Raw genomic sequence first — 12,756 nt, 5'->3', positions numbered from 1 at the left:
CAGGTTGGCCGTTTCCGGGCCTCTTCAAAGAAATTTTCTTTGGTCTTTGACTTTATGGGAGGTTCTAAACTGTGTCTCAGAGCCCCAACAAAAAAGTTAAGTTCTGTTAAATTGTGTGGGTACTGAAGAGACCCCGCACAACTTTGTGCGTTGACCAAAGCCCTCGGATTGCGGGAGGGGCTGTGGAGGCGTGGATCTTGGACCCGTGCCGCTCATGCCGGGAGGTGAGGGCTGTCTCCAACTGCTGCCTCCTGCTGCAGGACTGTGTTGTGTCAGGGACTGGTGGTTTGTCGTATCGGGGACCGGTGTGTCCAAGGTGTGGGATGCACGTGTGCGTGGGTACGTGTACACACGTGCACGCCCATTGCCTTTGTGAGCACTGGAAGTGAGGTGGGGGTTGGTCTATTCTCCCACGTGCCTGGTGACAGGATGAGGGGGAGCGGGCTAAAGTTGTGCCAGGGGAGGTTTAGGTTGGATATTAGGAAAAACTACTTTACCGAAAGGGTTGTTAGGTGCTAGAATGGGCTGCCCAGGGAAGTGGTTGGGTCACCATCCCTGGAGGTCTTTAAGAGACGTTTAGATGTAGAGCTTAGGGATATGGTTTAGTGGAGGACTTATTAGGGTTAGGTCAGAGGTTGGACTCAGTGATCTTGGAGGCCTCTTCCAACCCAGCTGCTTCAGTGGTTCCATCAGCTGCGGTCACCCCTGGAGCAGGGGCCGGCTCCCAGCTCCTTCGCTGCTCCCCAGGCTGCTGGGGGGTTGGGGTGGGTCCGCCTGGCCCGGGCACGGGGCTGTTAGTGCCGAGGGGAAAAGGAGCGCGGGCCTGGTAAAGCCCCCTTGCCCTGCACACGGGAGGCAGCTGCTCCTGAGCTCGGCACGCTGCCGTCCCGCTTTGCCCTTGCGGCACCGAACCCTGGTGGTGGCCCTGGGACCGCGGGGAGGGCGGGGAGCGCTCCTGGGGAAGGCGGAGCTGCCGAAGGAGCTCTCCCGGAGGCGCCACCCTTCAGCCAGGCTTTCCTGCTGGGAGAGCAAAGGAGCGAGAAGCCGCCTCGCCTGGCTCCGGCGCTGCGGCCTCGGGGGGGGGCCGGGGCCGGGGCCGCGGGGGGACCGGGGCCGGGCCCCGCCTGCCCGGGGCTCGCTCGGAGCCCGAGCGGGGGGCGTGGCCTCGCCCATTGACCCCGTAGGGGCGTGACCCTGACCCCGCCCCCTAGGGGCGTGGCCTCGCACCCTGACCCCGCCCCCTGGGGGCGTGGCGAGGCGCCTTGGGCGGGGCTATCCCGCGGGGCGGTGCCGCGCGCGCCCTCGGCCGGCAGGGGCGTGGCCCCGCCCCCTCCCCCCCCCGAGCCGTGCCGCTATTGGCCGCCGCCTGTTGCCAGCGTGGTCGCGTCGCGGCGCCGGCGCCCGCTCCGCGCGGCCCATTGGTGGGGGCGGGGACCCGGCGTCAGCGCGGCGCGGCGCGGGGATTGGCGGGCCCGGGGGGGGGGCGGGCGGCGCCGCCGCCGCCTGCCGTGAGGGCGGGGCCCGGGTGGGCGGGGCCCGGCGGCCGCAGGAGCCGGCGATGGGGCGGCGCGCGCCGCGCTGAGGGGCCGCGGGCGCCGGGACCGCAGGTACGGGGCGGGGGGGGCGGGGGGCGGCCGGGGGCTGCGGGCGGCCTCGGGGCGGCCCCGTCGGTGGCTGCCGGCCGCCCCCGGGCCGAGGCGGCCGCACCGGGTTCGGGGCTGGCTCCGGGCCCGGCGCTGAGCCCCGCACCGGGGGGGGCGGAGGCTCCGGGCAAGCCCGGCCCGGGGGGTCCCGCACCCGCGGGGCTGCGCCGGGCGCCGTCGGGGGCCGGTCCCGGGGGCTGCGAGCGGCTGTCGCGGAAGGGGGGGGGGGGGGGGGCTCGAAATGGGGCCCTGGGGCCGGGTTTCCTCCTGCCCCGGTTCTCGCTGCGGAGCCGCTTTGAGCTGCCGAGCCCGGCGGGGCCTGCGCGGCCCCGGGGAGCTCCCGGCAGAGGCCTCCCGGCGGGCCGAGCTCGGAGGCCCGGCGGAGCTGCGGGGCTCGCCGCGGCCGTGCCGCGGGGCCCGGGCTTCTCCCCCGGCGGCGTGAGGCTGGAGCTCGGCGCCGACTCCCCCGGAGCCGGAGCCCCGAAGTTTCTCCGTCTCGTTTCAACCGTTTCATTTTTTATTTTTTTTTATTTTTTTTTTTTTGCCTTGGCCTCTCAACCGCTGGCGACGGAGGCCAAAACTGCTGCTTCACGGCGTGCGTCCGAGGGGCGAGCCGGTGGCTCGCGCGGAGGAAGGCGGCCGTGACATCGGGGGTGCTCTCAGCGGCCTGGAAAACCTTCGCTCCCGTCAAGCCGAGCGCGTTCTCTGCCTGCTGGGGAGACCGAAAAAAAAAAAAAAAGAGCCGCGGGGCCGTCTGTGGCTGAGGCTGCTTTCATCTGGGCATCTCGCGGCTGACGGCCCCGGGCTGTGCGCGGGAGGGGGGCTCAGCGGTGCCGGCAGCGGTGCCCCGTATTTTCTTTAGGGCTCTGATTCTTCTGCTCCTCCCTTCTTCCACCAAGCGTTCCTGTGCACCTTTCCCTTCCGATGTGGTTTCCAGCACTTTCTCCGTCCTCCAGACCTTTTCCAGACTTGCTGAGAGTCCTTGTGATGCCGCCGTGGTAGGTCAGCTCCGATGGCCGTGGCCAGTCCCCTTCGCCCTGCTCGCAGGGACGTACAACCCTGCGTGGCTGTCAAGCTTGCACATGCACGGAGTAATCCGTCTAGCAGCTGGATGTTAGCCTTGTCTTTCCAAAGCTTAAGTGTCTGAATACATTTTTTGCGTCTCCAAAGGATTATGGAGACAGCTGCAGGGGAGAGTGGAGGACCAGAAAAGCCCTGGTTTCCCAGGTGCACTTGAAACCCTGATGGTAAGGAGCCCTTCAGAAAGAGAGGATTGGAAGGAGAGGAGCTGGGACTGGAAAATCCCTTTGTCACATGCAGCGCAGCAGTGAATTAAATAACCCAAACCGAGGATGCCAGGTCCAGCTTCCCCCAGGCGTGGGCTGGAGCGTTACAGGCCAGCCGTCCAGTGGGCCGGGTGGCACAGGAAGCCTGTGCTTCACGTGTGTACCGTGGATGTTGAGTACCAGCTGTGAAATCTGGGTTGTCTGTGGGGCTCTCTAATCAACACCGCTGGCATTATTGAAGTAATAAGTGGAAACAGAAAAAAAGCGATAGAAGTGGTGGTTTCTTGTTTCTGTTGTGCTTGGCTGTGTTCGTTTTTTTTTTTTTCTTTTTTTTTTTTTTGCTGTGGAATTGCACTGAGGCTGCAGACTGAGGTCACCCCGTGCTGGACACCAAGGAGACCGAGCAGAGGAGCAGTGTTACAAATGTACTAATCGTAAACAGCTTCTGACAGAGCTCTTGCCTTAATAGATGCTGGAAGAGGGGCTTTCTCGTTCTAGGTTATTGATGCTGGCCTGGATCAAGCAAGTGGAGGACGCGATGTTTCCCCGGGAGGAAGTTGCAGAGATTCCTTCAGACAGCATGGCCAAAATCAACCCCAAATGCTTCCAGCACGATCTGGGAACTGGGGAAGTAGAGGCTGGATATGGGCTCTGAGAGCCTGAGGAGGGACTGCTGCAAGTCCTCACCGTGTGACTGCCTGTAGTAGTTCTGCAAGCTGAGATACAAAGTATAATGTAAATTTAGGGGCTTTTGTCTCTGTTGTTTAAAATATCTTAGCTTCTTACTCGAAAAAACGCAGAACCTTTCCTTAGAAGATGAAGGGAGGAATCAGGCGTCGTGAACTATAAACTACAGGATGAGTTTGTTTTTCCCCTACTTGACTTTGACTCAGTTTTGAATATTTGGAGATTTCAGAGTTTCCGTTTTATAAACTGTTCGCTCATTTTCCTCTTGGAGTCGAGTTTGTAACTGGTGTGTTTTTTCCACCCCCCAGTTTTATTTGCTCTAGGTAGCTTGTGCTTGGGTGCTCTTAGCTCAGACTCTCCCCACGGGCGAGAAGGGATCTCCATGTACCTGCGTTTGTCCCCCTGAAAACACGCTCACTGCTTCCAGGTTAGTAAGGAAGAGCCCCGCGGTGCCTGGGAGGTGAGAGAGGAGCCAGGTGAGAAATCAAGGGGGTCACAGGCAGAGCTGAGCGTGGCACAGGATTGATGCGAGGGCTGGGCAGGCAGCTCCCGTGCGGTTTGTGTCGAGCGGCTTTCCTTGGTGCCGACCTGCAGGGTTGCCCCGTGCTGGGCCAGCAGCGCGCTCTCCGCCGGCCCAAGCCCCAGCTCCGTCTCTCCCTGCTCTGTGCTGGCCGTGACAGCGGCAGCACCGCTCCCCGCGGAGGACGTGGTCCCGCTGGCTGCGTCGTGCTCGTGCTGTGCTTGCCATCGTTGGAGCGGCTCTCGTCTCTGGCACGGCAGCGCTACGAACGCCAACAAGAGCCCCTCGGCCACTCTCCGTGGTGGGCCAGCTCCGGTCATGTAACTGGTAGGTGTTACGAGGGCTCTGCGCGCCGGTGGCAAAATGCAGGGTGGCAAAATCCTGAAGGCAAGGACTGATGAAGCATCTCGGGGGAGGGACTGAGCCATTCGTGTCCTCTTGTAAGCAAGCAGCCCGCGCTGGCCTGGGCCTCTCTGGGGTGAGCAGCGACCTGTGATCTGTCCCCACCTGCAGTCAGAACAGGCACCTCTACGTCTTCCCTTCCAGATTTTCAACTCTCAACTCCAATTTTCAATTTCTCAACGTGCCGGTTTCCGATCAAACATGGGGTGATTAAGTGTGGTTAACCTCAAGGACAGGCACGGGAAAGGCTCTTGCAATGTTAATCAGCTGTCGTGAAGTCAGTGATAGACGGAAGGAAACATTTTCCTGCTGTTCCCCAAAAGAGGGTGTTTTTTCAGAGGAGCAAGGAGCAATGCTGCCTTGGTCGAAGTGTCAAGTACAAACAAATGAAACGTGCTTTCTAAAGCACTTCTCCTCAAGGAGGGGAATGAAACAAGCTCTTGCAGTCTCGCTTTAACACCTATGGTTTTGTTTGAAGCTTTGGTGTCTTTAGCCCTGTTTCAACCAAAAGCTTTGAGAGGGGTGGGAGGGGAAGGTGCTGTCAGCAGTTTGCAAGGTAAACCGAAGTTCTGGACTGTTCTCAACTTTTATTTCCTCCAAATTTTTTTGTACTTCCCTGCAGACAATTCGGTCAAGGCCTGTGTCTCCAGAAGAACCAGAAATGCAACCTAAGCAAAATATCGCAGACTTAAGTGGGGGAGAGAGAGACTGGGATTTTGCAGCACTGGTATCAACAGTGAAGTTTCCCTTCAGAATTGAGGAGGGAAGATGTAGCAGGAAGGAGCAGGCGAAAGGGAGACGCTGGTGAAGTCAGCACAGAGCAGCTACTCCTCCTTGGGTGGCCGTGGGGACAGAGGATGCTCACGGCTGGTGCCTGCTCTGGGGCTCTTCAGGTGCGGAGGGCTGGGTGCTGTCTTTGCTGGAAAGCTCTTTGGAGACTGAGCTTGCTAAAGAGATTTGCACAGTGAAATAGCAAGGTCGAAAAATATAAATAGGCAAGTTAAATTCCAGATCAGATATCTGCGCGCAGATCAGCGTGCTGCCTGGTTTCGAGCGGTGGCTGCATGCTGGCGTGAGCAGTTGGTGCGATCTCTCCTGAGCAGGGCTGCTGCGTGCTGGCAGGCGGCTTCTGCCAGCTCCAGTTTGTCTCCAGGCAAAGCATTATTAATTGTAAAACAGTGTAAGTGGTGCTTTATAAACCAAGAAGGAGGACGCTGAGGCGAACGCAAGTTCTGGCACAGGATTCCCAGTCCCAAAATAATGTTTTGCATCCTTCTGAGTAATGATTGACCGACCCAACGTTGTGTGGGCGCTTCCGTGTTGATCTGGTGCATGCGTTACTGCTACAGTAAAGTGTTTTTTTTTCTTTTTTTTTTTTTTCTGGTATATTGCCCAGAGCTGGAAAATCCATTTGTTCTGAGTAAAATTGAAACTGCCTGGGAGGTGACTGCACGGGACAGGGGAGCCATTGAGCTTTGGCGTCGCTGCAGATGCTGCCTCTCTTTAACGGGGGAGCTCTCTGAAGCTCTCGGGATAGGAAGCAGGAGCATTCATGCATTGTTACTGCTGTTATTTTGGTACAAGTCCGAGGTGCAAAGGGAAATGAGAGGCCACCTAGCTCCGGTGCCTTCACAGGCAGCACTGCTCGGCAGGAGCAGGGATGTGCTGGCGGGTAGCCGGGGTTTGTTTTCCCCCCTGAAAAGTAACGCTTCTGCAAGCCTTGCTTTGTGGGCATGATAACCCATGTGTTTTTCATCCTGGTTTGTGATTTAAATAAAACTTTCAAGCCTTTCTAAAGCATCTTCCCCTACAGAAAGGGAATAATAAGATGCAGGGGGAGGTGGGAATAGAGTCTGTACAGTTGCATTATGTAGTGAATCATGCTGCTGTTCACCTCTTAAAAACTGATGGCCTTTGAATACTCCGAGGAGGAGCAGGTGTTTCTCATGTCCCAGCTTGTTTTCGATTGTTTCCTTATGAAACTTGCTATTAAAATGGCTGATTTTTGGTTGGAGATACCCTCTGCGACGAATTTTCTCTGAATGTTGCAATTCATTTTTCCAGATGTTGGTAATTAAAGAGCAGTAAACTTTCCTTTCATACGGTCTTGGGGCAGATAACAAGTCTCAGAAGATCGGAGATAACTTTGTTCGTTTTGGCACTCCAGCTGTTAGGCACGGCCTGATCTTTCCAAAGTACAGCTTGTAGCAAGAAAAAAAGTCATCCTTTAGGCTTCTCATTTTTATACTGATTATTTTCCAGCATCTAAGCTTGAATCTTTTGCTTTGGTTTGAATACTGAGTAACATATATTATTGCCTAATATAACGTATATTAGGCAACGCTCTGCTGAAATAGTTTGGGTAACGAACCAGAACGTGAAAGACACGATGCATACCCCAGTCCCTGGGCTAGCAGGAGCCCTGCCGTGTTACAGGAGACCCATCCCTACAGACTTACATGAAAATGAGGGCCCACCTAAGGGGGAGCCCAGGGAGTACCACGGGATAGTCACGGTGTGGGTTTCATCACTGCCGGTCACTGACCTGCCCGTGTTTGCTAGGCGGGTAATCTTTTTTCTTTTTTTTTTTTTTTACCAGAAGGGAATAGAAATCAGCTCACAGAATCGCAGAATGGTTTGGGTTGGAAGGGGCCTTAAAGACCACCTTGTTCTACCCCCCCGCCATGGGCAGGGACGCCTCCCACCAGCCCATGTTGCTCAAAGCCCCATCCAGCCTGGCCTTGAACACCTCCAGGGATGGGGCAGCCACAGCTTCTCTGGGCAGCCTGTGCCAGGGCCTCACCACCCTCGGAGTAAAGAATTCCTTCCTAATATCTAATCTGAACCTACCCTATTTTAGTTCAAAGCCATTACCCCTTATCCTATCGCTACACCCCCTGACAAGAGTCCCTCCCCAGCTTTCCTGCAGCCCCTTTAGGTACCGGCAGGCCGCTGTAGGTTCTCCCCGAAGCCTTCTCTTCTCCAGGCTGAACAACCCCAACTCCCTCAGCCTGTCCTCATTGCAGAGCTGCTCCAGCCCCTTGATCATCTTGGTGACCGTCCTCTGGACTCGTTCTAATACGTCCCTGTCCTTCTTGTGCTGGGGGCCCCAGAGCTGAACGCAGGGCTCCCGGTGGGGTCTCACGGGAGCAGAGCAGAGGGGGGCAATCCCCTCCCTCACCCTGCTGGCCACGCTGCTTTAGATGCAGCCCAGGATACGGTTGGCTTTCTGTGCTGCAAGCACACATTGCCGGCTCATGTCGAGCTTCTCGTCCACCAGCACCCCCACGTCCTTCTCCTCAGGGCTGCTCTCAATCCATTCTCCACCCAGCCTGTGTCTGTGCTCGGGATTGCCCCTGACCCAGATGCAGAACCCTGCACTTGGCCTCGCTGAACCTCATGAGGTTCTCAGAGGCCCATCCCTCCCTTCCAGCTCGTGACATCGTTTTTCTCTGTGGAAAAAAAATAAAATAGAATCACATTCTTTGGTACGCTGTGTTGTCGTCTGTGTTTGGAAGACAAACGTGTTCACCATCAAACCACGGTATAAATGGTCAAGACCGTGGAGAGCTTCTAGAATATATCCGGGTAGGAGCTGGCCCAGAGAGGGCAAGTTTTGATCATTGGTGCCCAGCAAGAGCCTGGTGAGTGAAGGCTTGCGTTCCTGTTTCATTTCTGGTGAGCTGAGTTGTTGTCAATGGTGCAGGGCAGCTGAGTCGAGTCCCTTACGGAGGCAGATAAAATGCAAATATGACAGAAGCGCAAGTCCCAAACAGCTGCTTCCCAGAAGCTTCCAACGTCCCCCTGGGTGTGACACGGTGAAACCCGGAGGGCTGTGTGAGCGTTAAACCCGGAGGGCTGTGTGAGCGGGTACCGCACAGCGCCTCGGCCTGGGTGTTTTGCTGTTAAAGGTGCAGGAGGAAGTTGTGCCCGGTGCGAAGCTTTAATAGAGGGTTCACAAGTTCCCAGGACTTTGTCCCTTGATATTTTTGTTTATTTTGTTTTGAGCCTAGGATCGGGTTTGGCCCGTGACGGACTGATTCCCAGCACTGCCCCGCTGGCATCGTCTGAAGAGAAAGTTAACGCTGAAGGTCTTACGGCACCTCCTTTAACTGCGACTCTCAGCGAAACGTTGCAGGCAAGGCAGGAAATTGAGAAGCTGCCTGGGGAGCGAAATGCTTTCCTGTGTGCCGTGTTACAAAATCCTACGGTACTCCGGGAGGTATTGTGCGGCGTCAGGTTTTATTTTGTGTTGGGTTTTATGGCATGAAACGTCCTCAGTGCCACTTTTCGCACTCGAGGAGGGCGCTCCTCGCACCCTCGCTCGTCCGGCTGTTGCCTTCAGAGCTTCTGGCTCCCGAGATTTCTTCCCAAGTCCTGGGCTGTGCAAGAGTAGCGCTGAAACTGCAGAGCCCCCTCCTCTGTGTCTGAGGGCACGTCTTGTGAAGCTTTAGAGCGATCTTCAGCTGATGGATCAAGCGCGGGCAGATCTTGCTTTTCGGGCGCTTTAAAGCATTATTCAGCAGACCTTCAGGGTAACTCTTGGGAGTCAGATGGATGATGAACCAGGACTTGTACTTTTTTTAAAGAACAAAGCGATGCTGCTGTCTTCAGCCCTCAGCAGAGAGTATGTTTAAACAAGCAAAAATAAAAAACAAAGCCCTGCAGCAGCTTGGGGCTGATTGTTGGTTTTATTTGGATTTCTGCTTGTTTGCTTCTGCAGATTAAACCAGTTCTGCAGCTGTTTAAAAGCAGCTGGGAGCACTTCAGACCGCTCATCCCATCCGTCCATGCATGTACTTGGTGGCAGTGCCTCGAGGTGGCAAAGGGAGCGATCCTTTGTACTGACTCCCACGACAAGTTTGAGTTTAGGCAGTCATGGGGCCCCAGGATTTGGGAAATCCAGTTTTTTTTGTGGTGAAAAGGAAAGCATTGGTGTTTGAAAACGCCCTGCAGCAAGTGAAAACCTCTCACTTCGCTGATGACATTTGTAAGATCATATGATTAGAAAACCAAGTGTCTGCAATCCCAGGTTAGATAAAAACTGGTCTGGAAAGGCAAGCTGGGAAGCCTTGCTCCTGGGGGTTAAAAGTAAGCTTGCAAGAGCAGTGGTTGGATCTGTGGCCATCTGCACACAAAGAATCTAATGGGTTTCTAGCTAAATTAAAAAAAAAGAAGACAAAACAACAAACATTACTTGTGTACAGATGAGTGGGTTATGTTGCCTCCAACTTGGTTATCTCCTGACGTTGCTGTAGCGTGGTGCCAGATCTTGGGTAGTGTCATCAGGGAAAGGGACTGCCTGGGGAGAGGAGCAGCCTTGGCTGCTGGCAGCATTGCCCGGAGGTGGGCTTTCTTTTCTTCTTGGTGGAGACGTTCCAGGGAAGCGATCAGCTTGTAAGATCACTACAAAAGCTGGTGCGTGTGAGCAGCACCCGAAGGAGGTGGAGCTGGTTCTAGTTCCAGTTTGCTCTGGATCCCATCAGAGCTTCAAAACTGCTCCAAGGCTTTACACCGGTTGAGATATTCATCACGTAGACAAGCCACGAGCAGCCCAGAGGAGCCACAACCTGAACCTAACAATTGCCCACTACCGTCATGATCTTTCTCTCTTCCTTAGTCGTTCCTGCTGTCTTTTTGATCTTGATTCTGGCTTTTCGCTGTGTGGCTTTGTTCCATATATTTATCTGGCCTGCTGTGGTTCCCCTGTCTGGGAGAAATAGCTGTCTTATCAAGCTGCAGACTCGAAATATGCAGAACAGACCCTTGAGCTCCTTGTCTTTTGCTTTTCCTGCTGGGCATGCCTTCTGGATGGAGAGCGGCGGTCCAGCCTGATCTCTGCAGTCTCGAGCCGCTCGATCGTTTTGGGGAGTTGAGAAACTCCTGTTGCCCTCTGGATGACACAAACCGGATTGCGTTTCTCACTGCAATGCTGGAAGGCTGCTGAGGAGGACGTTTTACAGGCAGGTCTTGCACGAGCCGTGCAGCAGGCAGGATCCCGCACGAGCACCACGGCCCCTGTGTTGCAGCAGGGTGCGAACTGCTCTTCGAGGGAGCGGCCCCTCTCGCTGCACGTGTTTGGGTTTTGGAGCCCTAGTGCACAAGTCGCTCTTCTGAGCCAACTTTCCACAAACAGGGTTTGTTTGCCTTCAACTTGAATAAGCTCTGCAAACTCGACCGTTTGTATCCTGGATCTGCTTAGAAGCTTAGGCTACAAAATGTTGCAGAGCAGAGACCTGTGATTTATTTGCTCTTGTCTAACCGAGCAGCAGAGGAGACATTGGTAATAAACTTGATGTCTCAGAGATCTTCATTGTTTTGTTTTGTTTTTTTGATTTTTAATAATGCGAATAAGAAATACATCTCCAAGGAGTAGGCTCAGAAATCACAGCTGCCCAGAAAAAGCAGTGTGTGGTTCAAACCAGCTGTTTGGTACTTCATCCCGACTGTGTTTTTGGGGTTTCTGCTCGAAGGTTGGGTTTGGATTCGGTGAGCTGTTGACAGTTGTGAGAGAAGGCTGCGTGTTGATGAGCTGAAGCCTTCAGGGAGCCAGGAAAGGGACTGGCTTGGCTGTACACCGTGGTTCATGTTCAGCTGGGTATGAAATTGGAAATGGAGTGCACCGCAGATGTTATCTTTGGATTTCAGTTACTTCCCCACTAACTGTATCCATGAAAATCTTGCTGCTTTTCCTTTGTGCTTGCTGAATGACATGAGTCAGTTACATATTAAAGCGGTGAGTGCAGGCTCCACCCTGGGATGGACCCCGACAAGGAAATGCCAAATAACTTGTAATCGAAAACCACGCGTTTCCTGATAGACTGCAGGGTGGCGATTCCCCTTCACCCTGAGCAGGGCTGCCAGGGCAAGGCCGCGGTGCTGCCTGTAGCTGTCAGATGTGGAGCACAAAGAGCCTCAGTATAAATACTCCCAGGACGCAGGGAGGGAGAGCAGTTTTATTCCAATACACAAAATGGGCCTTTTTCCTCTGGACTTAAAAATAAACAAGATTTTGGCTGAACAAATGGAACCAACCTTTTTATTAAAAGCATATATCTTCTCATGTCTGGTTCAGTCAGAGGCTTTTAAAGCTGAAAGAACTCCTTAACTTGCAAAACAGCTGACTTAAATCATTCCAATAGCATTTATCATCTTACTTTTTGCTCTTTAGAGTTGGAGTAGCTTTTTATTTTTGCCCCCTTTTTTTTTTTTTGAAAGGAAAGCAATAAGAAAAGTGGCCCTAGCTCTGCGTGCTCCCTGCGCAGAAGGACAGAGGTGCTGAGCTGAGGCAACGCTGAATCCGTTCAGGTCATTTCAGAGCTGATGGAAAGATCGCTGGGTCATTTCAGTGGGGATTGACCTGCCCATGAGCTCAAGCCTATTCCTGTCCCAGTGCAGAGGAAGGGCTTGCAGGTGGTTATCGAAACCAGCTGTAAGAAATTAGAAGCTTTTCTATTACAAATCTGAAAAATGTTCTGTAACTTGGGTGGATGCTGCTGAAGCGTTGGGTGATGAGACACCGGAGGAGTGCTCTTGCCCTCTTGAGCGTGTCCACCATGAAGGGAGCCATTTGGACAGGTGAAGCTTTTGGTTGTGAAAGAATTGCTTAATTTACAAGAGGTGAAAAAACACCGCTGCTTACCCAAATCCGTGTTTTCAGGGCTCCAGCGATCACGTTCTCATACTGGCTTTTTGTTTTCTTCCTCTGTAGTCTGGCCAAGCCTCCAACCAGGAACAAGCCCTTATTTTCTTTAGCTATTTTAGTTTGATTTAGGCTTAGCTGAACCTGACAAAACTGCAGTTTCGTGGGAATGTTTGCCTCCTGTTGTGCACAGAGATCTTGAAACAAAAAGGCATTTCCTCGGATGAGATGGCGAAGGTTTGTTCGTGTGCTTCCACCTCTGCAAGACAGAGACTGAAGATTCCCTCTCGCATCCCCCCATCTTCCCTAAATTAAATGAACCCAATTCTTTTAATATTTCTTCTTGGGTAAGTTGGTTTTTGAGACCTTTTTTCCTTTATTCGTTGCTTTCGTTTGAGCTTTGTTTATGGGTTTGTTTCTCTCTTGAAAGCCAGCCACCAGAATGAGACACTCCTCAGCAGTGATCCTTGTGGTGCTGGTGCACAGGGATTACTGTGCACGCCTTACGTAAGGCAGTCCTGTTTACAGACACAAGGATTTTGGTCTTTTCCAGCAGTATGATGATGTTGGCTAACG

The 12,756-nt window shown here is 53.9% G+C and overlaps 1 protein-coding gene across 10 annotated transcripts in view; it reads left to right on the top strand.

Annotated features, from left to right (window-relative positions):
• Positions 1-1,498: 1,498 nt before the first annotated feature.
• The window catches only part of MARCHF2 (membrane associated ring-CH-type finger 2), a 36,871-nt gene continuing 25,613 nt past the window's right edge, over positions 1,499-12,756 (top strand). Inside the window, exons 1-4 of one of the 10 annotated variants that reach the window (XM_066984060.1) lie at positions 1,526-1,607; positions 2,543-2,641; positions 2,814-2,890; positions 3,428-4,463. In XM_066984060.1, the coding sequence (XP_066840161.1) occupies positions 4,142-4,463 (322 nt within the window). In that variant the 5' untranslated portion in view covers positions 1,526-1,607; positions 2,543-2,641; positions 2,814-2,890; positions 3,428-4,141. The other 9 variants (XM_066984058.1, XM_066984061.1, XM_066984059.1 and 6 more) reach the window with 9 other exon arrangements.

Source organism: Anser cygnoides, chromosome 27, assembly GCF_040182565.1.
Source record: "Anser cygnoides isolate HZ-2024a breed goose chromosome 27, Taihu_goose_T2T_genome, whole genome shotgun sequence".
Taxonomy (NCBI): Eukaryota; Metazoa; Chordata; class Aves; order Anseriformes; family Anatidae; genus Anser; species Anser cygnoides.
The sequence above is the reverse complement of the archived record's forward strand: the minus strand, read 5'-3'. Positions and strand labels throughout refer to the sequence as shown.